Genomic DNA, 21,478 nt, shown 5'->3' on the forward strand with positions numbered 1-21,478 from the left:
ACATGTCTGCAATCTGTGCACAACATGGAAAGTGGAGGTTAACTCCACTGTATATCAAAATACCTGGAACCCCCTCCCATTACACAAACTGATTCTCTTTGTTGGACAATATATATTGTTTCAACATATATTCAACAAAATAAGAAAACTCACAAAAGAAAATCCTATGTTCCCATTAGTAACTATGTTTCTATTTCAATGTTACATAATAAAAACATTTAAAATCCTTTCACTAGCTTTTTAACCCAATCATACAAAATTTCAGAACTCCCCCGCCCCCCAGCCAAATATCCACTACTCCATCTTTTTCCAGTCTTCACAGCAACAAGAGTTTTGAGACTTTTAGCCCAGAATAGCCTTCAACTTACATAAAAGTCTTAGGACGGCCTTGAACTATACCACCTGCCCTGAAACTTTTTCCCCTTATTTGAAAGGGTATGTGGTCTAGAATGGCCTTGGACTCCCAATTCAGGCCGAACAACGAATAGAAGCTCTTTGCTAGCAAGTTCAACTTAACAGTGGGTAGATCTTTCAAGTGAAACTAGAGAGCATTTTCCCATCTTGTGCACAACAGTAGGTCTAATCCCCAGCAATGCAAACCCATTTTTTTCTTTGGTTTTTTTTTTTTTTTTTCCAGAGCTGGGGACCGAACCCAGGGCCTTGCGCTTCCTAGGTAAGCGCTCTACCACTGAGCTAAATCCCCAGCCCCGCAAACCCATTTTTAAAAGCTGAGTATAATACCAGCACTTGGTAAACTGTGGCTAAAGGGCCAGGTGCTCAAAGTCAGTGGGCTACATATCAAAATCCTGTCTTAAGTTGGGCACAGTGGCATACACTAAGATCCCAGCTCTAAAGGGAGGCAAAAGACAGGAAGAGCTCTTGAGTTCCAGGTCAGTCAGAGCTGGTGAGATTCTGTCTCAAAAAGTAAATTTAAAAAGTGCTATTAAGGGGTTGGGGATTTAGCTCAGTGGTAGAGCGCTTGCCTAGGAAGCGCAAGGCCCTGGGTTCAGTCCCAGCTCAAAAAAAAAAAAGAAAAAAAAAAAAAAAAAAAAGTGCTATTAACTAAAAATAGCCTTCCGATAAAAACATTTGACCCAAGAGACCCTATTAGCTCTGATCACTACTTATTAAGCCCACTTTAAAAATATGACAGTTGGTGGCTGGAGAGATGGCTCAGTGGTTAAGAGCACTGACTGCTCTTCCAGAGGTCCTGAGTTCAATTCCCAGCAACCACATGGTGGCTCACAGCCCTCTGTAATGGGATCTGATGCCCTCTTCTGGTGTCTGAAGACAGCCACAGTGTACTTATTTATAATAAATAAATAAATCTTAAAAAAAAAAACATGACAGTTGCTGTGAATATGAAATGTGTGTAGGCCAGAGGTTAATCTTCAGTGTTCTTCAGGCACCATCTTTATTCTTTTGTTTTGTTTTGAAACTCTGATTCTCACTGGACTAGAACCTGAGCCCCAGAATTAGGCTCAGCTTTGTTTTTGTACAGTGAGTCTGTGGATCAAACTAGGCCTCGATATTTGTGAGACAAAGTTTTCTGACCCTTTGCTGGGTTCTTTTAAAGGACTAGCATTCACCAAGCTAAAGACACCTCATGTTTGCTCATTTTGCTGAAATGAAGCAACTGATACAGATTAAAATGGTAGGCCACTATCTACTGGAGCTACTGTGTTCAGTTTACAACTATAATTCAGACATCCAACTGTTATCTATGGTATTATTATTTTTTATTGTTTCTCCTTTTTATCAAAACCTGTCACAGTTGGGAACCCAGAGGAAGTAAAAAAAAAAAAAAATTCCCACAAGTATTTCTTCTGGTTCCTGAGTCCTCCCTCAACTCGCTTCCCAGGGCTTGAAGCCATCTCTGGGTACACATGATCATCTCCCCCCACCCTCAGCCTTCTTCCCAGCAATAAATACAGGTGACCGTGATTCAGTGAAACCACAACTTATTTCTCTATCTTGAGTGTCCCAAGGGGACCAGAGGGGCAAAAGAAGTTTAATAACCATCCCCTCTTAATTGTGTGGAAGCTTCTCCCTCTAAGAATGGGAGAAACACAGCAGCTCTGGAAAGAAACAGGAAGAAAAGGTTGAGATGAGAAGGAAGAGGACATTCTCTAGGAACCTCAATCTTGATCCATTGTCCCTTACCAGGTAAGGGGTGGTCCCAGTGCATCAGTGGAACAGAGAAGGGGACTTCAGGGGAAGGGATGAAGGGGTGGGCATTCTGGAAAGGAGGGAACAGGGAAGAGGAAAAGGAAAGCTGTAGTTCACTGCCCTCATCTTCTTCCAAGAAATGGCATCAACACACAAGAGGCATGAATACAGGGGGTCAGAGGAAAAGGTGGGGACCCTAAGAAGGGGAAAGAATGGCAAGGCCCCTCGGCTCTTCGCAAATGACTGTGCTCAGTTACAGCAACAGGACACTGGGTATGAAGGGAAGAGCTTGGTAACACACAGAAGGAAAAACTAGATCACAAGAGGAATTCAGAGCCTTAGGACAGCCCTGTCATCTTGCCCAGATGTTGACAGAATCTGGGTCTTGGAATTAGAAGGTGAAATCTAGGTAGGGTCAATCTCCAAGGCAAAAGAAAAGGTAACTCAATACCATCACACCCTTCCTCCCAAATCAGAACAAGTTCCTTGGGTTATCGAAGATGAATACTCCAGTCAGATGCCACATTGACGCCAGGTTTACGCAATGTTAGCACAGAGGTCTTGGGGTCATGCTGGAAGGACAGGCGACTTTCAGGAGAGCCTGTGGAAGGAAGACGAGCACCACGGTCAGCAATCGGCTACTTCTCCATAGCGAGGTTGCAACCCTGCCAACCCTACCTCTGCTTCATTTTCCCCATTTCAAGGCCACACCTATCACTAACCTTTGGTCTGGAGCACCACGGCTGCTGGCCTTCCAGCCCCCACTATGACCACTCGCTCAATCCAGACAGGTGTCTCAAGGTGGCCTTTGGGGTCTGCTGAACTGGAGGTAACAAAAGCAAATGCCAAGTGGAGAAATCAGCAGGAAGATAATCCAAAGCAAAGTCAAAAGGTCACAAAAGCACAGTGAACCTGAACACCCCTGAAGGTAAGGCCCCACACAGGGATACCCCATTACCTAGAGACAAGTGTGTTGCCAGAGAAAGAGAATCGACGCAACAGGAACTCATGGCGATTCTGATAGTTAAAAGTGTGTCCATCATCAAGAAAGAGCTCTCCTTGGGCCGTGCCCTGTGCAGAAGAAGGTGAGAACATAAGCCAAAGAGGGAGTGCCTTCAGTCACATCCCAAAGGACTGAGTCCTAGAATACAGGCAGACAGTTGAGGTAGTTCACACACTGCAGACTCACCTGGGCACTGAGAGCAACAAAGAGAGTGATAGGATCTTCCTTCATACAGTCTGAAGAACGCCTCACGCGCATCCATCGAGGGACAATTGTCCCGCCACGCTGGAACACAGGTATCTACGGCAGCAGTGCTGCAGTTAAGCGCCACTCCCTTAGGCCTTTAAGCAACTTCTGCTTCTGCCCTCTGGCTCCCCAAATTACACATTTTCTCCCCTTCTGGAGGTGTACAAGCAAACAGAGATGGCAGCTAGAGAGGTATACTCACACTGCTCAGGGTCACTGGCAGATACAAGGTCTGGGGACCATGATGCTTCTGATAGCTTTGAATGTCATACCATACCTGTGGATGACAAGAAGATATGATGACTCAGTGCACAGAGGGGGTTCGATCCTTTTGCTTCTTTGCCTACAACATCCTGTAACTTACCTCTTCTTCGCCAGGCAAATAGACCTGCACTCCATGGGCCCCAGCATCCGACACAGGGTGAATAAGGAGTGCGTCCCCTAAAACATACCAGAATTAACTGGGAACGAGGGCATTAGCTGCCAGTCTAGAGAACATTAAAGGATCTGCCAGTTACTCCAACTACACACACACACACACACACATCCCGCACGTCGTTAAGTCCAACGAATTACCAACTGTTCTCCCATTTCTCACCAAGCATGAACTGATCCTCCATACTGAAGGTAGACATATCCTCAGGATACTGTACCCAGAGGGGCCTGGGAAAGAAGCAAGACAGGAAAGGAAGACATTATTTTCTCAGAGGTCAAAAATGTTCTCCTCCTCCAAGAGCGAGCAGTTAGAATGGCACTGGGGGGAAATCCAGGAGCTTACAGCCAATAGATTGAGGACTTCGGCTGTGGCTATAGAACTCCACCTACACTTGAGTGACACAGAGCTGGCAAGGCCCTTTAGGAGCACAGGTATCATCTCTCTTTCTGATGACAATCTCTCCTACCAGTTCCTTCCCAAGGCTCACTGCCCTTTTGTTTTTTTCTGGCTTCTTTTACTTCAGAATTTTAGCACCTGCAGCCTCTCCTGTGTAGAATGTCCTTCCTTGAGATCACAAACACCTACTTCATTCATTGTACAGGTTCCTAACATGGCCATCTTCTCAAAAAGGCCTTTTGTGACATCCAATCCTATTACCCCATGTTACTTATTTTTGTCAGTAACTTATCACTGCTGGCGGTTTTCTTCAGATGTTAGCCTCCATTACTCACTATTTCCCTTTAAGTCTTTCCAGGACTCTTTTTGAGACAGGGCCTTACTATGTAGCACAAGCTGGCTTTGAACTTTCATTCCTCCTACCTCAGCCTCCTAAATGCAGGACTATAGACATATATAACAACAACAGGGGTTTATTATTACTACTACTATTATTATTACCATTACAATTTTGAGGATATGGAGGGTCACATGCCATGCACGTGGTGATCAGAGTAAAATCTGCGATTTCTAGGAGTCAGTTCTCTACTTCCATCAAGCTCTGGAGATTGAATTCAGTTTCCTATATCTGACTGCATTGCTTTTACCTATTTCATTAGCCTGTTTCTGTTTTTTGGTGACACTGGGGGATTGACCGAACCCATGGCTTTATATATTAACAGGCAAGTACTCTACCACCGAATCACATCCTCAGACTGCCCTTCCTTATTTATATTAAAATCAGATCTGACAAACAAGGCTCTGGAAAGGGGAAAAAAAAAGAGGCCCAGAGATGCAAACCAGACCTTATTATTTCCCAGTCATCTATCTGGCTCTATACAGACCCCACTGGCTAATTTACCTCATGACAGGAAACCCTTCCTGGTGAGCTTGATAGAAGAGGGTATACCAGAAGGGCAGCAAAGAGTATCGCTGGAACAGGGCATCTCGGATTGCATCTTGGTATTGAGACGCTAACAGCCACGGCTCTCGCCGCCCAGTGTCCAAGTGAGCATGAGCCCGAAAGAATGGCTGGTAGGCACCCATTTGGTACCAGCGCACAAGCAGTTCTGGCTCTGGGTTCTTGAAGAAGCCACCCACATCCGCTGGGAGAGGAGAAGGAGCAGGTTGCAAAATGGCAAAGAAGAAGCCATTCATATAAATATTTTGTCCTTTGCTCATGCCCAGGTTCTGTGACTTGATCCCAATCAAAACCCCAAATTCCTCCTTCTCTTACCGCCACAGAAGGAAAGCCCCACCAGTGCCAGGCTGAGACACATAGGGATAGAGATCTTCAAATGATCCCACTCTGCAGTGTTGTCCCCTGTCCACACAGCTCCTAAGGAAGTCAAAAGGGAAGGAGTTTGATACAGGGCAAGGGACTGAGCCTTTACACAGGTGTTCTCTGACCTGCAACAGTTACTAGACAAGGGTCCAGGACACTCTGAAGATAGTAAGTTAAACACAACTTCTCTCGTTTTTGGTACTAGGAACTTAGCAAAGGCCTTGAATAAGCTAGGCAGTATTCCTCCTCCATCCCACCAGAAAGTCCGCCAGAAGGCTTAAACAAGGATTAGATATATCATTCACACGTCAAAATACACAGCAGGAGGTTGTAGTGTGCAGCTCTCCAAAGAAACCGTGACTCCTCTGACCCTGCCTCCAGACTTTAGTGTTACACCTCTGTTTTTGCTGATTCTTCTCTTGAGAGAGTCATACTAAGCAGATCAGGGTAACCTAGATGATCTGGACAGTCTAGTCAGCCCTATAACTGAAGCTACTCCTGGCATTACAGGCATTCACTCACAAGCACAGCTGTCACAGCTCTATTCTCCAAGGCTTACCAAAGCGCTGGGAGCCTGAGAAGAAGGCCCTACTCAGGACAAAGGGCCGCTCTATGCCACCAGAGCGCTGTATTAGCCCGTCAGCAGTTGCCATGTGCTAGGAAGAAAGATAAGAGAGTGAAGAGCAAATGCCATCATCTGTCATCTGGTGTCAACTATGTAGTCCTCATGTTTAAGTCCTGTCCTTCCTTTGTGTACCAACTTTCTTCTCCTGTTCCTTACCACATATAAGCCATAGATGTTATGGATGTCCCGGTGCTCCCAGCCGCCATAATGCACAGCATCCTTCAGCATGGTGACTTCAGGACCATTGAACACAGACGGTTCATTCATGTCATTCCAGACAAAAAGATTAGAAGCTGAACCCTGAAAACACAGGCACCAATTATGCATGGGGAAAAGAAGAAAGAGGACAAAGGTAAGCACTGTCAGAAAGAAAGCTTCTAGAAATCCAGAACCAAGTATTTCTCAGAATCCCCCAAGATCTTCAAGTCCCCAAGAAATGTTAGAGGTCCACCAAAAGCAATGGTACTGAACAGGAGGGCTTGATCATGCAGGAAAGGGGGAAAGGCAGAAGACATATGAACGGTCTTTCCTACCTCATAGTTGTGAAAGTTGAACATGTTAGCCCACCAAGCCCTCATCTGTGGGTTAGTGAAGTCAGGGTAACTAGCCGAACCTGAGGCAGAAGACACCAACTCTCAGCCCCCACAGAGGCAAAACCAAAATGTAACCAAATATCTCTACCGCCTTCGCTGCCCCAGAGCCTCCCCTTCAATCCTGGGCCTGCCTACCTGGCCAGCACCAGCCCTCGTAATCAGAGCCATCCCGAGTTTTAACATACAGCCCATGGTTTCGCAATTCTTCATGAACTCGGTAACCAGAGTCTACCTTGATGTGGGGATCCACGATGGCCACCAGCTGGGGAAAAGAACAGAAGTAAAAATGGTCAAGGCTACCATGCCTCAACCCTACTGCAAGACGACCAAACAGAGCTACAGAACCCCCTTACCTTCCGCCTCTTGGAAGCCAAGTGCTCAAGCATATTGAGGGGCTGAGGAAATCGGGTGGGGTCCCAAGTGAAGTACCGCTTGCCATCAGCATGTTCAATGTCCAACCATATCACATCACAAGGCATGTTGTGATCATCAAAACCCTGATCCACTTCCAAAACATCAGCCTCATCCCGGTAGTTCCAGCGACTCTGGTGGTAGCCCAGGGAGAAGAGTGGGGGTAGTGCCTGGGTCCCTGCAGGTTCAAATGATAGGGTCACGGGAGCTGAAGAAATGGCAGAGGTTAAGAGCACTTGCCACTCTTCCGGAGAACCCAAGTTTGGGTTCACAGCACCAACGTCAAACAGCTCACAACCACCTGTAATGTCAGCTCCACACGCCTTTTCCTGGCTTCTGAGGGGACTCACACACACATCATGCACACACAACAAAAGGAGAAGAAAAGGGGCTGGAGAGATGGCTCAGTGGTTAAGAGCACTGACTGCTCTTCCAGAGGTCCTGAGTTCAATTCCCAGCAACCACATGGTGGCTCACAACCATCTGTAAAGAGATCCGATGCCGTCTTCTGGTGTGTCTGAAGACAGTGACAGTGTACTCATATAAATATAATAAATAATTCTTTAAAAAAAGGGGGGGGGGAGAAAAGAACATAGTCATAATGGGGATGGAATTAAACCAGATTATAAAGTAGGAGAATAAAAGGGAGGTAGGGTAGGAAAACGGGACGAAGAGAATTTTTGAAAATGCGCAAACCTTATTTCTTGACAACAGGAAAATGAGGCTGCTAGTTGGAGAAGTGGAACATCACCTACCTGTAAGGCTAGCATGCTGCCGGAAGACATCAAGAACTGAAGGGCCGAGCATCAAGAAAACATCAATAATGCCACTCTCTGACATCCAACGAATGTCTGTCTGTGGAGTCTCCCCAGACCCCTGCAGGTAATCCAGCATCTTCCCAAACAGGGTCTGTGAAGGAAACAAAGGGAAGTCAGCTTTTCACGGCCACTTGAAACAAAAACAGCAACAGATCGAGCTAGCGAGATGGCTCAGTGGTTAAAAGCACTGACTGCTCTTCCAGTAAGTCCTGAGTTCAAATCCCAGCAACCACATGGTGGCTCACAGTCACCTGTAATGGATCCAATGCCCTCTTCTGGTGTGAAGACAGCTTCAGTGTACTAACATAAAATAAAATAAATCTTAAAAAAAAAAAAAAGGGAATATCATTTCCTCAAGGAAGATTGCCCTTCACCACTCCTGAAGTCCTCTTGCTTATTATAACCTGTCTTCTTCCCTGAAATGGGGAACCCTTTTCTTTCTTCCATACTTATATACTTATGTATTTTACGTATATGAGAGCTCCATTTGCATGTATGCCTATGTAACAGAAAAGGGCATCAGACAAAAGAGGGCAACAGATCCCAATATAGATGGTTGTGAGCCACCACCTGGTTGTTGGGAATTAAACTCAAGACCTCTAGAAGAGCAGCCAGTGCTATAACTACTGAGCCACCTCTCCAGCTCAAAGATTGGCAACATAGTCCCTGCAACCCAGAGTGTTCCTACAGAATGGACAGGTAACAAAGGAAATCTTTTCGAGCCAGAGGCAATAGCTTCACATGAAAACTGTCTGGCAGTGAGTGTGGACTATCTCTCAAATAAGCTAAGCCATTAGTGTTTTCACACTCACCCCAGCAACCCTATCATAAGACATGACAGACTCTCACCACATCTCTCTTCACACCATGCTCTCACCTTCCCAGCTGTGTTGGACGATATATCAACCCATGTCTCAGCAGCATTAAGCCAGAAGATGCCCAAGTCCCGATGAAAGCTGTGTGCCAGGAGCACAGGCACAGATCCATACAAAGCCATGGGGTTGTTCAGCTCATACTGGAACACATCCAAGTTGTACAGACGGTACGGCTCACCACCCCTGGTGGCAGACAGACAGACTTAGGCCAATGAATGCCAGGCTATAGCATGCAAATGCTACCACAGACATTAACTGAGAAAAAAGGAAAGTCTCCTTCCTTAAAACAAGTTTATAATCAAGAAAAGTAACCCAGATACAAGAAGGGAATTATGGCTGTCTAGAATACACAACTGTATGAGCAACCCCCCAGCCCAGACTGCCCCCTTTTTTGACCCCATCCTAGTGTTACTGCTGGACTTACTCAGTGACCTTCAGTCTCAGGCTGTCTGCATGCTCAGGGATCCCATACACATGTTCCATTCCTGGCAGAGAAAAGTCCAAACCTACCGACGTGGGGCCTGAAAGAAAAGCACAGGATGATTTGCAGAGCTGCTGTTTGGCAAGATGCCTCTGTGCCCTGCCCAGGGCTTCCCCACCCCTCACCGTAAGGCTTGCTGTCAGAATGTGTTTTGAATGTCTCCTCCCAGGCTCCTGGCTCATCTTTCTCAGCCTTTTCCTGGGTCTCCTCTGGCTGTAAGAAAAGTGGACTGATACCCACTCATGCACCAGTGGTCTTTTCCCACTCTCACCATCTAGATCCCATTCTTTAGAACGAGAACAGACTCAATTCTCCTGTGGCCTTTACTCACCAGCCTCCCAGTCAGTCTTACACTGCACTCCAACCGCCCACCATTTACTCCGACTTGCCTTGTCACCATCCCCAGGCCTTGCTTCAGGCTCAGCTCCGTTGCCTTCAGCTGCATCTTTTGGTTCTTGCCTGGAAGGTAGGAGAGCTGTCTGCTCCAATCCAGAGGGGGCAGGGACGAGGGGCTAATGGAAGGAGGGGTGAGGGAATAGAGAGCCAAGGGTCCAAAGGAAGGAAAGCACTGGAGGGAGGGACTGATTGTTAAAGCTTGGGAAGGGACCCCAGTGAGCAGGGACGGGGAAAGAACTGACAGAGGAAAATGAGGAGAAAATGCCAGCAGGAAGTACTTTCTATACACAGGCCCACATCAGCAGCCTCTGTTGGTATCTAGAAGAGACAGGCAAAGCGATTCAGTGACCTGGGTTCTAAATGCCAGTCCTGGCTCTGCTGCCATCATAGAGAAAAAAAAACTCTGACCTTCCATGATCATGCTTTACAAAGGCAAGTTGGTCAGACCATAAAAGACCTCTCCTTTGGAGTCCATTGGGACTCTAAAAGGTTTTACCAAAGAATACTTTCCAAAGCATTTGCAGCAGCTGGCAAACAGCTCTCTCCAGAACCTCAAATGCATTCCAGTGAGAGCCAGGAATCACAGCAAAACAGAGCATCACTCCACCCCTTAGCAAAGTAATAAGCTTCCTACATTCCTTAAGGACTTCCAGCACTCATCTTCCTCCTAGAGGGCTCACAGCCAGGGGAACAGCAAACAAGGACCCAAAAACCAAGAGTGGGGAAAGGACATATGGTGAAGGGGAGGGAATGGAAAGGTCTGGGGCAACTTCCCCAGAGGGCCAGAGTGAGGGGTGGGTGAGGGAAGAGGAACAGATACAGTACCAGTGGCCATGGATTTACCTAGAGAAAAGGTTCTTGATCTTATCCCACATGCTACCGAGCGTGAGACTAACTTTATCCGAGAAACTGGGGCAGGAGGAGATGAGTTGGGAAGGGGAAGGAGGCACAAAACCAACACAAAAACAGAAACATAAAAGTGAGTTTCAGTAGACAAACTTCCAGAGATGGGGGGAAAAGAAACCATAAATAAATAAATAAATAAATAAATAAATAAATAAATAAATAAATAAATAAATAAATAAATAAGAAGAAAATACACTAGGGGAATGTGATGATGTGAGAAGGGGAAGGAGAGAGCAGATCCAGGCAGACTTCCCAGAGGAGGTACCTAGTGTACAGCTCAGGGATATAAGTATCTGCCTCCTGATCTGTACAAGAAAGAGAAAATTGCAACCCAGATCTGGTTTTACCCTCTCTGGGAGTATCTCCCACCCTTATGCCCCTATCTGGCTGTTCTGTACCCAGTCTCTTCCCATGAGTACAATACCAGACTTTATGACAGACATTTCTAGGCACTACCACAGTGAGGTCCCCACCCTGTACTCACGGGACCCTGGGGGCCCTCTGATGCTCAAAAGCCATAAGTCCACGGGCATTGACACTGAGCAGGAGGCTTCGGTCTTCTAGCAGGTCAAGGCGGAATGGCTTTGCTGTCAAAATGATTTTGTAAGGTCCTTCAGCTACTGTTAGCTCCACACTGTTGTCATCACGGCCAGAAATCGAAAGCCTGAAGAAGAAAGAGATCAAAGGGGAGATAGACAGACAGACAGACAGACAGACACACACACACACACGCGCGCGCGCGCAGCGTTCATGAGGAGGCAACAGCCAGAGACCTGTTAAAGCCAGCAGGGAGAAACGAACTCATTAGAGCCTCTCTTTAAACATTTTTGGGGACTGGCCAAAACTGACCCAGCAGGCAGATACATGCTACTAAACCTGATGACCTGACTTTGAGTTCCAAAGACCTTCACTGTAGAAGAAGCGAACCAGTCCCCAAATTATCCTGACCTTTACACGCATGCTACAGTGCATGCACATCTACACATATATGCCAGTATACAAAAAACAGTAAATACACAGAACAAAATTTCCTATTTTTGTTAAGAGTCTATTTATTTTGTGGGAACAGGTTAGCCTGTGCCACAGTGAACACACAGAGGTCAGAGTACAACTTCTGGGAGTCTGAGTTCTCCTTTTCTCATACTGAGTATGGAAGACGGAATTTAGGTCCTTAGGCTCAGCTGGATGTATCTTCACTAAACCATCCTATTGGCCCCAATAAATAAAGACTGGGTACAGGAGCACACATCTGTAACCCGGCACTTGGAAAAAAGAGACTTCCAAGTCTGAAGCCACCTCGGTCTGGAGCATGTTCCAACCAGCCAGCCAGAGCATAGCAAGATTCTTCCTTAAAGGAAGTTTAAAGCAAAAAGCTAAAGAGACAGACAAGTAGAATGCTTGCAAAAAGATTTCACTTCAATCCTTAGAACATATATAAAAATGTAGGTGGTGCTGGACGTGGTGGGGCTGGACGTGGTAGGGCATGCTTGCCATTTCACTGCCAAGCAGTCCTTTCGGTTAACTAGCAAGCCTAAGCTATTTGCTAAATCCCAAGCCAGCCAGAAAAATTAAAAAGGTAAAAAAATTAAAATAGGGGGACATATTCCAGGGAACACCATCGGAGGTGTCCTCTAGCTATCGCATGCATACTCACTCACAAACACAAATAAACCGCTGGAGGTGGAGGGACAGCTCACCAGCTGTCATTGCTTTTGCAGGACTCAGGTTCAACTGCCAGCACCCATGGCAGACAGCTCACAGCTCCTACAACTCCAGCTCCAGGGATCCTCTGCCTCCAAGGACACTGCACTTACATGCACATCCCTGTACATGTGGGTCAAGACCCTTTGTGGGGGTTGGGGGTGTGGGTGTGGGTGGGGGTGTTCAATGCCCCTTTTACAGAGGTCTTCTCAAACCATCAGAAAACACAGATATTTACATTACAATTCATAACAGTAGTAAAATTACAGTTATAAAAGTACATCGAAAAATAATTTTATGGGTGAAGGACACCACAACATGAAGAACTGTATTAAAGGTTCGCAGCATTAAGAAGGTTGAGAACCGGGGTTGGGGATTTAGCTCAGTGGTAGAGTGCTTGCCTAGGAAGCACAAGGCCCTGGGTTCGGTCCCCAGCTCCGAAAAAAAGAAAAAAGAAAAAAAAAAAAATAGGTTTCATTTTATAGCGTAGACTGGACTCTAATATCTGGGTTAAAGAGATTCTACCCCGGCCTTTCAAGTAGCTGGGATTATAAAAGCCAACCAGGATCCATGGCTGAATGAGCCAGTTGTTGTTTTCACAATGCCAGCGCTTGAACCCAGAACCACACAAGGGCTCCGCCACTGAGCCACATCCCCAGCCCAACACAGTTTAAACAAAGCAATCTGTGTTAACACAAGGTAGAAACTAAGAATATTGACACTAAAAAATTGTATTTATCAAAAGACACCTTTAGGGTCATCAAGAATATTCAAGTCAGGTTGGGGATTTAGCTCAGTGGTAGAGCGCTGCCCTAGCAAGTTTAAGGCCCTGGGTTGGGTCCCCAGTCCTGAAAAAAAAAAAAAAAAAAAAAAAAGAATATTCAAAGTCTAAAAAACTGCCTTATTCCAGAGGAATCTGGAGAAGTATGACAGCTGAATGCGGTACGTGTCGTGGCTCCAGAGCAGAAAAAGTATACTGAGACCTAAGGAAATCTAAATCTATATGTATGCAGTGGTCAATAGTGCAGTGCTACTAACTCATTAGGGAGGACGAAAGAATGGCAGTTATGTTAGAAGTGCAAAAACTGTGTTAGGGCACAAAGGAAGTCATTTCTTCAACTTCCCTATAAATCTAAACCCACTGTAAATTACAAAGTAAGTATGTGTGTGGTGGGGATGGAAACTGCAGTGTTCTACTGCAGAGCAAAAAGCTCCCCAGCCCAACTATTGTGATTTGCTTTTCTTGAATAACTTCAGCACAGGGCCTAGCGAAGTACTCTATAATTGAGCTGTAGCCTTAATCCCAAGCTGTTTTCTCTCTTTTTTTAATGATACCTTTAGTAAATTAAAAGGTTACAATCTAGGAAAAGATACCCACAATACACAAATAGTAAAGACTCAAGATTAACAAATTCTCTAAGGCAGTAAGGACAAACCACATAAGAGATGAATGGGTGTAAGCTGTCAAGTATTATCTCACAGAATAGTAAACCCAAAGGCAACATATAAATAAGGCCTGGGGAAAGAGATCAGTTGGCAAAATGCTTGCCTCACACTGGTGAGGAAGAGTTTAATCCTCAGAAGCACATAAAAATGCAGTGTGATAGCTTCACGTAACCATCCCAATACTAGAGGAGATTCAGGAGGATGCCTGTGGATCCCTGGCCAGCCAGCCTAACCTAACTATTGATAAACATTGTCCCAGAGGTTGTTCTCTGGCCCCACACCTCATACATGCATCTGTTTGCACCCACACTAACATTAAAAAATTCAGAGATGTTCAGTTTCATTAACAAACTGAGAAAGCAGGGTATTGTATGGTAGCCCATGTCCTACTGCAGGAGCCTCAGGATACTGAAGCTACCAGGAGGACTCAGTGAGTCTGAAGCCAAGGTAAACCTGAGCTACAGAATGAGATTCTGTCTCCAAAAAGAGAGGAGAGAGAGAGAAACAGACAGATGGAGCCAGACCTATCATCTATGTAATGTATAAATAAATATAAAATAAACATTTGAACAGTTGTATTCTAAACAGGGGAGAAAGAAAAAGAAGGGAGGGACGGCTGGCAGTCTACAAAGGTGTGACTGGGCCTTGAATCCTTCCTTTAACAGCAGTACTCAGCCTAGGCGACATCACCTGTTTGCTGAGTGAATATAGAGTGAAAGGAGGTAATGCAGAGTAAGGAGAGACGCTGGAAAGGCTGGAAGTTGAGGCACTAGTCAGTCAACTACTTCCCTGATGCAAGAAAGTAAGTTACCACAAAGATTCATCAGGAAGGAGAAAGGGCAGTCAGACAGGTATCCTCCTCAGGAAAAATTTACCGAGCTGTGGGGGGGTCAGCCACTAAAACATCTGGCACTCGGTATCGAGGCCGCCGGGGCTCTAGCTCATCGATCCTGATCCGAGTCATGTTCTTCTGAAGGCCCTGGAGCTCCAGCACAAGCAACACCTGCAAAACCAGAAACCTTTATCTGAGAGACTACTTGTCAGTTTTTTCATGATACCCTCTCCCCACATATTCAGTTACACCATGTCATAGGGGTTATGACCTGGAGTCTAAGAAACTGGGGCATGCCTGTATCTGAAAGAGGCAAGAGGATCAAGAGGTTTGTTTTTTTTAAAGATTTATTTATTTATTTATATGAGTACACTGTTGCTGTCTTCAGACACACCAGAAGAGGACATCGGATCCCATTACAGATGGTTGTGAGCCACCATGTGGTTGCTGGGAATTGATCTCAGGACCTCTGGAAGAGCAGTCGGTGCTCTTAACCACTGAGCCATCTCTCCAGCCCTTCTTGATTTATTTTTAACTAAAGATCTCACTTTATAGCCCAAGCTGTCCTGGCACTCTGCATGTGTCTCCATATTAAGGGTGTGGTGGGCCACCATGTCTGCTAGCTTTGTTTTGAAGCAGGATTTCATGTAACCTCATACTGGCTTTGAACTTATCGTACAGATGAATGCTGCTGTCCTTAAAACTCTTGATCCTTGGGCTGGAGAGATGGCTCAGTGGTTAGGAGCACTGACTGGAGGGTTGGGGATATAGCTCAGCGGTAGAGCACTTGCCTAGCAAGCGCAAGGCCCTGGGTTCGGGTCCCCAGCTCCAAAAACAAAAAAAAAAAAAAAAGAGCACTGACTGCTCTTCCAAAGGTCCTGAGTTCAATTCCCAGTAACTACATGGTGGCTCACAATCATCTGTAATGGGATCTGATGCCCTCTTCTGGTGTGTCTGAAGACAGCTACAGTGTGCTTTTATATAATAAATAAATCTTTAAAAAAAAAATCTACAAAGTTAGTATGAAGCTAGCCTGAACTACATGATTCAAAAATAAACAAAACCAAAAATCAAACTCATAATGAACCTAAGGTTTTCCTAACCGTACTCACCCATGTGGTGCCACCCAACCTCACTGAAGCCTTGGTTCTCAACACATGATACATACTCTGCACTCACATGCCACTGAGGCACACGATGCCAATCAACACTCCCTAGACCACTGTGGCTCACATCTGAGACTCCTGTGTGTCATCAACTGTGATGTTTCTACTATACATACAAAGTTTCTGCTCTTACAAAAGTATGACCGTGAGAGTTGCACACACCTTCAATCCCAGCACTCAGGAGGCAGAGGCAGACAGATCTCTGTAGATTCAAGGCCAGCCTGGTCTACATTGAGTTTTAGGTCAGCCAGAGCTACACAGAAAAATCCTGTCTAGAAAAAAACAAAAAACAGTAAATTATATCTATACCAAAGAACTGTTGTGAGGAGGCTGGAGAGATAGCTCAGTGGTTAAGAGCACTGACTGCTCTTCCAGAGGTCCTGAGTTCAATTCCCAGCAACCACATGGTGGCTCACGACCATCTGCAATAGGATCTGATGCCCTCTTCTGGTGTGTCTGAAGATAGCTACAGTGTACTTATATAGAATAAATAAATCTTAAAAAAAAAAAAAAAACTTGTGAAATAAACTTATGCTTTACTTAAATGTCTGATTTGTACACATACACCACTTAATACACAATTGAGACTCTCTGTCTGAGTTCTATGATTTGTACACACAATGTAGCATCGTGTGCTAATATTCTCTCTCTTTCTGAGTCCTATAAAAATTTCTTGCGAAAATAAATTTTTTATTGCAAATGTAAGTTTACAATATTTTGTTCTAAGGAACCTGAGAACAGATTCCTTCAAAATTAAACATCTCGGGGACAGAGAGATGGTTCAAACATTAAAGAGCACTGGTTGCTCTTCCAAAGCACCTGGGTTTGAGTCCCAGTAACCACATACTGATCCAGTGCTCACAATAGGTCTATAACTCCAATCCCAGTAGAGCCAACACACTCTTCTGGCCTCCATGGGCACTGCATACACATTTGTACACAGACCAACATGGAAGGCAAAACACTCATAAACAAAAAGTAAAAGTCTCAAGATTAGCCTGACCTAAGACTTTTAGTTACAAGTTTCTCTTTCCCAAGTTACCACCCATTTCCCCATCTCTACCACTCTTTCTTGTCTTGCCTGACCTTGGTGACTTCATGGATCAGATGGACTGTGAGAGCATCAGGACCAAGCTGCAGAGTGTCCAGCAAGGCACGGTAAGGAGAGAGGCCTGGCCGAATGCTTCGCTGCCGTCTGCCAAGTCCAACAGTTAGGAGGTGAGGTTAGAGAGCATCTAATATCCTTAGGGCCTCTACTCACCAACCATCATCTTTCTTACACTACCCGCCTCCCACACATGCCTCCCCCATCCCCACTTTCCATTCACCTCTTGTAGAAACATACTTGCAAAAGGAACTCTCTTCACAGGTCTTAAAGTTGCTTCTATCCACAGCAAGGGTAATCCCCAGACAGACCCCTAAGTATGCCAGCACCAAACTTAACCAAGACCTATAGAAAAACAAAGAACAGTTAACACTGGTCAAGAAGGGCCTCATCTTCTTGACATCACCTATAAAACTCATGAAAAGCAATCCTATTGTATAGGAAAAAAGTCGAGTAGACCAAGGGTGAAGCGGATTCTGAGTCAGAATTGTGGAGCACATCTTTAATCCCAGCACTCGAATTCAAGACAGAGGTAGGACAGATCTCTATGAATTTGAATTTGCAATCAATGTGGTCTACAGAGCAAATTCCAGGTCAACCCGTACTAGAGTTGAGATCCTGCCTCAAAGGAAAAATTGTTTTAAAGAAAAAGGAAAGTTAGTCTTGAAGGGATGGTGTGTTCACATTGTCCCTGCAAAAGTCAGAGAAAGTGGACAAAGCGTGCCTGGCCTTCAGAGGCTGAGTATTGACTGTAGTTACATCAGCCTCTCAGAGGAAAGGAACAGTAACAGCCAATCCCAGAGGAAATGGTGGTACCATGTGTATACATCAGAACAACAAAGCAAACTATGCCTTTCAGGTGTAAGGCGTCAGATGGAGCTATTCTGCTAGTCACAACTCTAAGGTCCTGGAACACTAGACACCCAGCTCCTTTAATATACAGTTCTACAACTTCTAAACAAATCACCAGCACTGTCTAAGGCTAAGAAGAGTAACAGGTAAAAGCATACTGAGCCCTAAAGAACTCAAAGTCTAGCTAGCTGCTGTCTCCCTAGCTTTCAAGTGACTGCAGTTTTAAAAGAATCCATACCCTAGTAACACCTTTGATTTGAGACTGATTTAATTGGCCTAAAATAGGATCTGTTTAAGCTCCCTATGGCACACAGCTATTTGGGAGGCTAGGGCAGGGTTAGGAATCACTTGAGCACAGGAGACTAATATGAGCAGCAGAGTGAGAACCTATTTCAAAAATCAAAATGTATAAATAAATATCCCCTAACCCTAACAAGTAACCAAGTCTCAAAACTATTTTACATGCATTTACTTTCCCCCTTTTCTTTCACTGTTTTTCTTAGTCAATGTTACGTTAGAAGTTTTTTCCAGATAGGAAAATTAAGGCATACAAGGGACAATCATCTATGATTTTTGAAAAGCTACTAAGGGGTGAAAATGGCCTTGAGCTTAGTCCTGACTGACACTAAGACTGTGATTTCTACAGAATACACAGTATCAGCAAACTAATCATCAGCCAAACACATCAAATCACTGCCCTGAAAAGCCTCACATCAAGGTTACCACAAACTGTCACTCCCATACTGTACATCATATGAAAGACTGGACTAAGAGCCTCATTTAAATGCGTAAGTTTGGGGCTAGAGAGACAGCTAAGTAGCTAAGAACAGTAGCTGTTCTTTTAAAGGGCCTGGGTTTGATTCCTAGCACTCACATGCCAGCTCACAATCTTCTGTAATTTGTTTCAGGGGATCCAACACCCTCTTCTGGCATCAAACATACACACGGGGCATAGACATACATGTAGGAAAAAAACATAAAAACACATAAAAAAGTGGTAAAAATTTTAGTTTGGAGGGTGTCTTTACCTACTAAATGAATCCTAAATAGGGACTCTCAGGTTTTAGTGTCTGTTAATGCATAACCCAGGCAAAGACAGGAATGTGTGGCCAGCCTGGTCTACAAAGCAAGTTCCACAACTGCCAGGGCTACAGAAAGAAACTGAAAAAGAAGGAAGGAAGGGAGAGGGAGGGGGAGGGGGAGGGGAGGGGAGAGGAGGGGAGGGGAGAGACAGAGAGAAACAGAGAGAGACAGAGAGAGGGATGGAGGGAGGGAAGAGAACCCAGCCGAGTGTGGTGGTACAGACCTATAACCCAGTACTTGGGAGGTAAAACAGGAAAAACAGTTCAGTCACCCTTAGTTACATATTAAGTTTGAGGGCTAGCCTGGGCTATGTGAACCACGTCTTGAAATAAGAAAACACTTGTTGTGTGTATTAAACAAACACTGCCAAACCTTGAACCACAAGTTTTATTTAATTTTTTAGCAGTGTTGAAGAGTGAACTCAGGGTCTCAAACATGCTAGGCAAACATTCAGCTATATCCTCAGCTTCTAACATCAGCTTTTTAAACAAGTTCTTCCAGTGGCTATGATTGAAGTAATATAGGAACACACTCAGAAGTGTTCCCCAGGAAGAACTAAGAGATTTATAAGAACGTTTAGTAGATAAGACACTTATAGTCAAGTGTAATTATCTAAGCTTGACTATCTAGGACCCACATGTGGGAAGGAGAGAACCAACTCATTCCATACATGTACAGAGGTAAACTCACATACATGGTCACACTACACACACAGGCATGATAAACATAAAAACAAAAAACTCATTTAAAAAAGGAGGGAAGCCAGACATAATGGTGCACACCTTTAATCCTAGCACTTGGAGACAGAAGCAGAGACAGAGGCAGAGGCAGATGGATCTCTTAAGTGTTTGAGGCCAAGCCTGGTCTACATTCACAGTGAATTGGAGGCCAAACAAGCCTACATGGACAAGACCCTGAATCAAAATATAAATAAATAAGAAGGGGGTGGAGCAGGGCAACACAGAAGACATGGTTTCTTCTAAGCAAAAAAGCCAAGACAGGACCTATCATAGAGTTATCCAGCTTCCATATCTTCTTGGAAGTTAAAGAAAATTACCATACAGTGAGGTGAATGCCTTGCATTCACCAGGCCCTGTTTGATCCCTAGAAGCACCAAAAGAAAATTTTAAAAGGGATCAGTTAGCAAAGAAAGTTCCCTAGAAGCAGAAAAATTTGGAAGGGTGGCCGACAGCCACCAGTAGTGAAAAGGGGCAGCCAGCAAAGAGGGAAAACACTAGGAACTAGTGCACTAGGCTTTGGAGGAGGGCGTACCTGCAAGACAAGCAGAAGACAACGCTATTAGGAAAACTTAATCATAAGGCATGTATATATATACAGCCTCGGTCCTGAGGAGGGGCTACTTGCAGTAACTTTGGGCCACCAGTCCCAAGTAGTACTAGTGAGCAATTTAGCACTTAAATACTCCATGTAACCCTATCTTCAAGTCTATAAAATAGGTTTGGAGAGATGTAAGGACATGATTTCTAAAGGATATTTTCAACTATGATTTGTTGGCTCTAGGACTCAGGAATGCCTTAAGCATCCCAAGTGAGAAGTGTTCACAAGCTAAAAGTCAAGAATGAACTTTAGGGTAAGTCACATCTGTTTATTGGAGAAAAACTTGCGTATGATTCACCCTTTTCACACTGCTGTAGACAGTATACGCCTCTCCCGACCTTTTACATCCGTTAGGTGTACCGCGCTTTATGGCGGTGATGTGTTTCCAAGCTTTTTTTTAGGTTCTACAAAACTCCAGAGAGCAGACCAAACCATTCGATACATGTTGTGTTTGAGCAACATTATTCATGCAGACTGTGAACTTACTGGATCCTGCCCCAGCCGTGCCCAGCAAATGAACATTAACGAAACTGGTCAAGGCTGGTCGGGAGGGCAAGGAGATAATACAGGACGACCTGCCCATCGCACTGCTTCCAGCCTGAAAAAGGAGCAGTGTGGCAACAGGCTGCTTTATCACAGGCTGGGATGCATTTCGTCCCCCTACCTGCCTCGATGGCCCTGCGCACTGCAGGAAGGAGACGAAAGCATTTACCACCCCAAGCCGCCAAGGTAGAGGGGACGGCTGGGAGCAGATAAAGCGGAAGAGAACACCCGGCTTCAGCCTTTCTAAGTCACCCGGCGAGATCCAGGAGTCCCACAGACAAGGGCCGCAGAGACTCGTGAATCTGCCACTGGGAGGCTGTGGCCAGATGCCGCCACCGCCGGGACAAAGAGCCCGTTGCGAGGCCAGGAGTAGCAGGGTGATGGGAAGGCATACAGAAAGAAGCAATATGGGACTCGGGGGTTCTAGGGCCGTCCGGACGCGCCCCCGGGTTCCGGGCTCCTCACCGCCTCCTACGCGCCGCCACTGCCGCTATCGCCGCCATCTTGTACCGGGTTTGCTCCTTGACCCGAACCTACCCGCCCCTGCGCACGTTGAGCCACGTATCCTATTGCCCGCCCCTTCCGGCCTTCCGATTGGCTCGTCCAGAGCGCGGCCGGACGTCCATTCCATTGGTCTAACGCATTCTAAATTATGAGTGGGGCGTGGTTTGACGCCTCTACCTCTGCGTTCTCAGGCTTTTGGCAGCTTTCCGAATCAGATTGAAACACTGGA

General features: G+C 45.3%; 1 protein-coding gene across 3 annotated transcripts; it reads right to left on the bottom strand.

Moving 5' to 3' along the window:
• Nucleotides 1-1,715: 1,715 nt before the first annotated feature.
• Ganab (glucosidase II alpha subunit) lies at nt 1,716-21,316 on the bottom strand. 3 transcript variants are annotated; one of them, XM_032891548.1, is made up of 25 exons: nt 21,211-21,316; nt 17,170-17,274; nt 16,911-17,019; nt 14,702-14,829; nt 11,164-11,343; nt 10,617-10,682; nt 9,767-9,836; nt 9,503-9,590; nt 9,321-9,417; nt 8,899-9,079; nt 7,959-8,112; nt 7,146-7,381; nt 6,928-7,054; nt 6,733-6,812; nt 6,356-6,499; nt 6,134-6,230; nt 5,527-5,628; nt 5,152-5,395; nt 4,017-4,081; nt 3,783-3,859; nt 3,621-3,695; nt 3,359-3,472; nt 3,128-3,240; nt 2,892-2,992; nt 1,716-2,770 (listed from the first exon to the last, which is right to left on the bottom strand). In XM_032891548.1, exons 1-25 carry the CDS (start codon nt 21,246-21,248, stop codon nt 2,661-2,663), a joined length of 2,901 nt encoding a protein of 966 aa, XP_032747439.1. In that variant the 5' UTR covers nt 21,249-21,316; the 3' UTR covers nt 1,716-2,660. The 3 variants fall into 3 exon arrangements, with proteins under 3 accessions (XP_032747439.1, XP_032747440.1, XP_032747441.1); XM_032891549.1 differs by lacking the exon at nt 10,617-10,682; XM_032891550.1 differs by lacking the exons at nt 14,702-14,829; nt 16,911-17,019; nt 17,170-17,274; nt 21,211-21,316 and having other exon boundaries at nt 9,763-9,836; nt 11,164-11,212.
• Nucleotides 21,317-21,478: the final 162 nt, after the last annotated feature.

This window comes from Rattus rattus, chromosome 2 (genome assembly GCF_011064425.1).
Source record: "Rattus rattus isolate New Zealand chromosome 2, Rrattus_CSIRO_v1, whole genome shotgun sequence".
In the NCBI taxonomy this organism is placed as follows: Eukaryota; Metazoa; Chordata; class Mammalia; order Rodentia; family Muridae; genus Rattus; species Rattus rattus.

What these genes read in the sequence shown, in the direction of transcription:
- Ganab (XM_032891548.1), bottom strand. Translation starts at nt 21,248, where the DNA reads ATGGCGGCGATAGCGGCAGTGGCGGCGCGTAGGAGGCG. An exon ending in TGATCCATGAAGTCACCAAG is followed by an intron (nt 14,830 to 16,910) that starts GTCAGGCAAGAC and finishes CTGGTTTTGCAG; the next exon opens with GTGTTGCTTGTGCTGGAGCT. An exon ending in ATCAAGAACCTTTTCTCTAG is followed by an intron (nt 9,837 to 10,616) that starts GTAAATCCATGG and finishes CCTACCTTCCAG; the next exon opens with GCAAGAACCAAAAGATGCAG.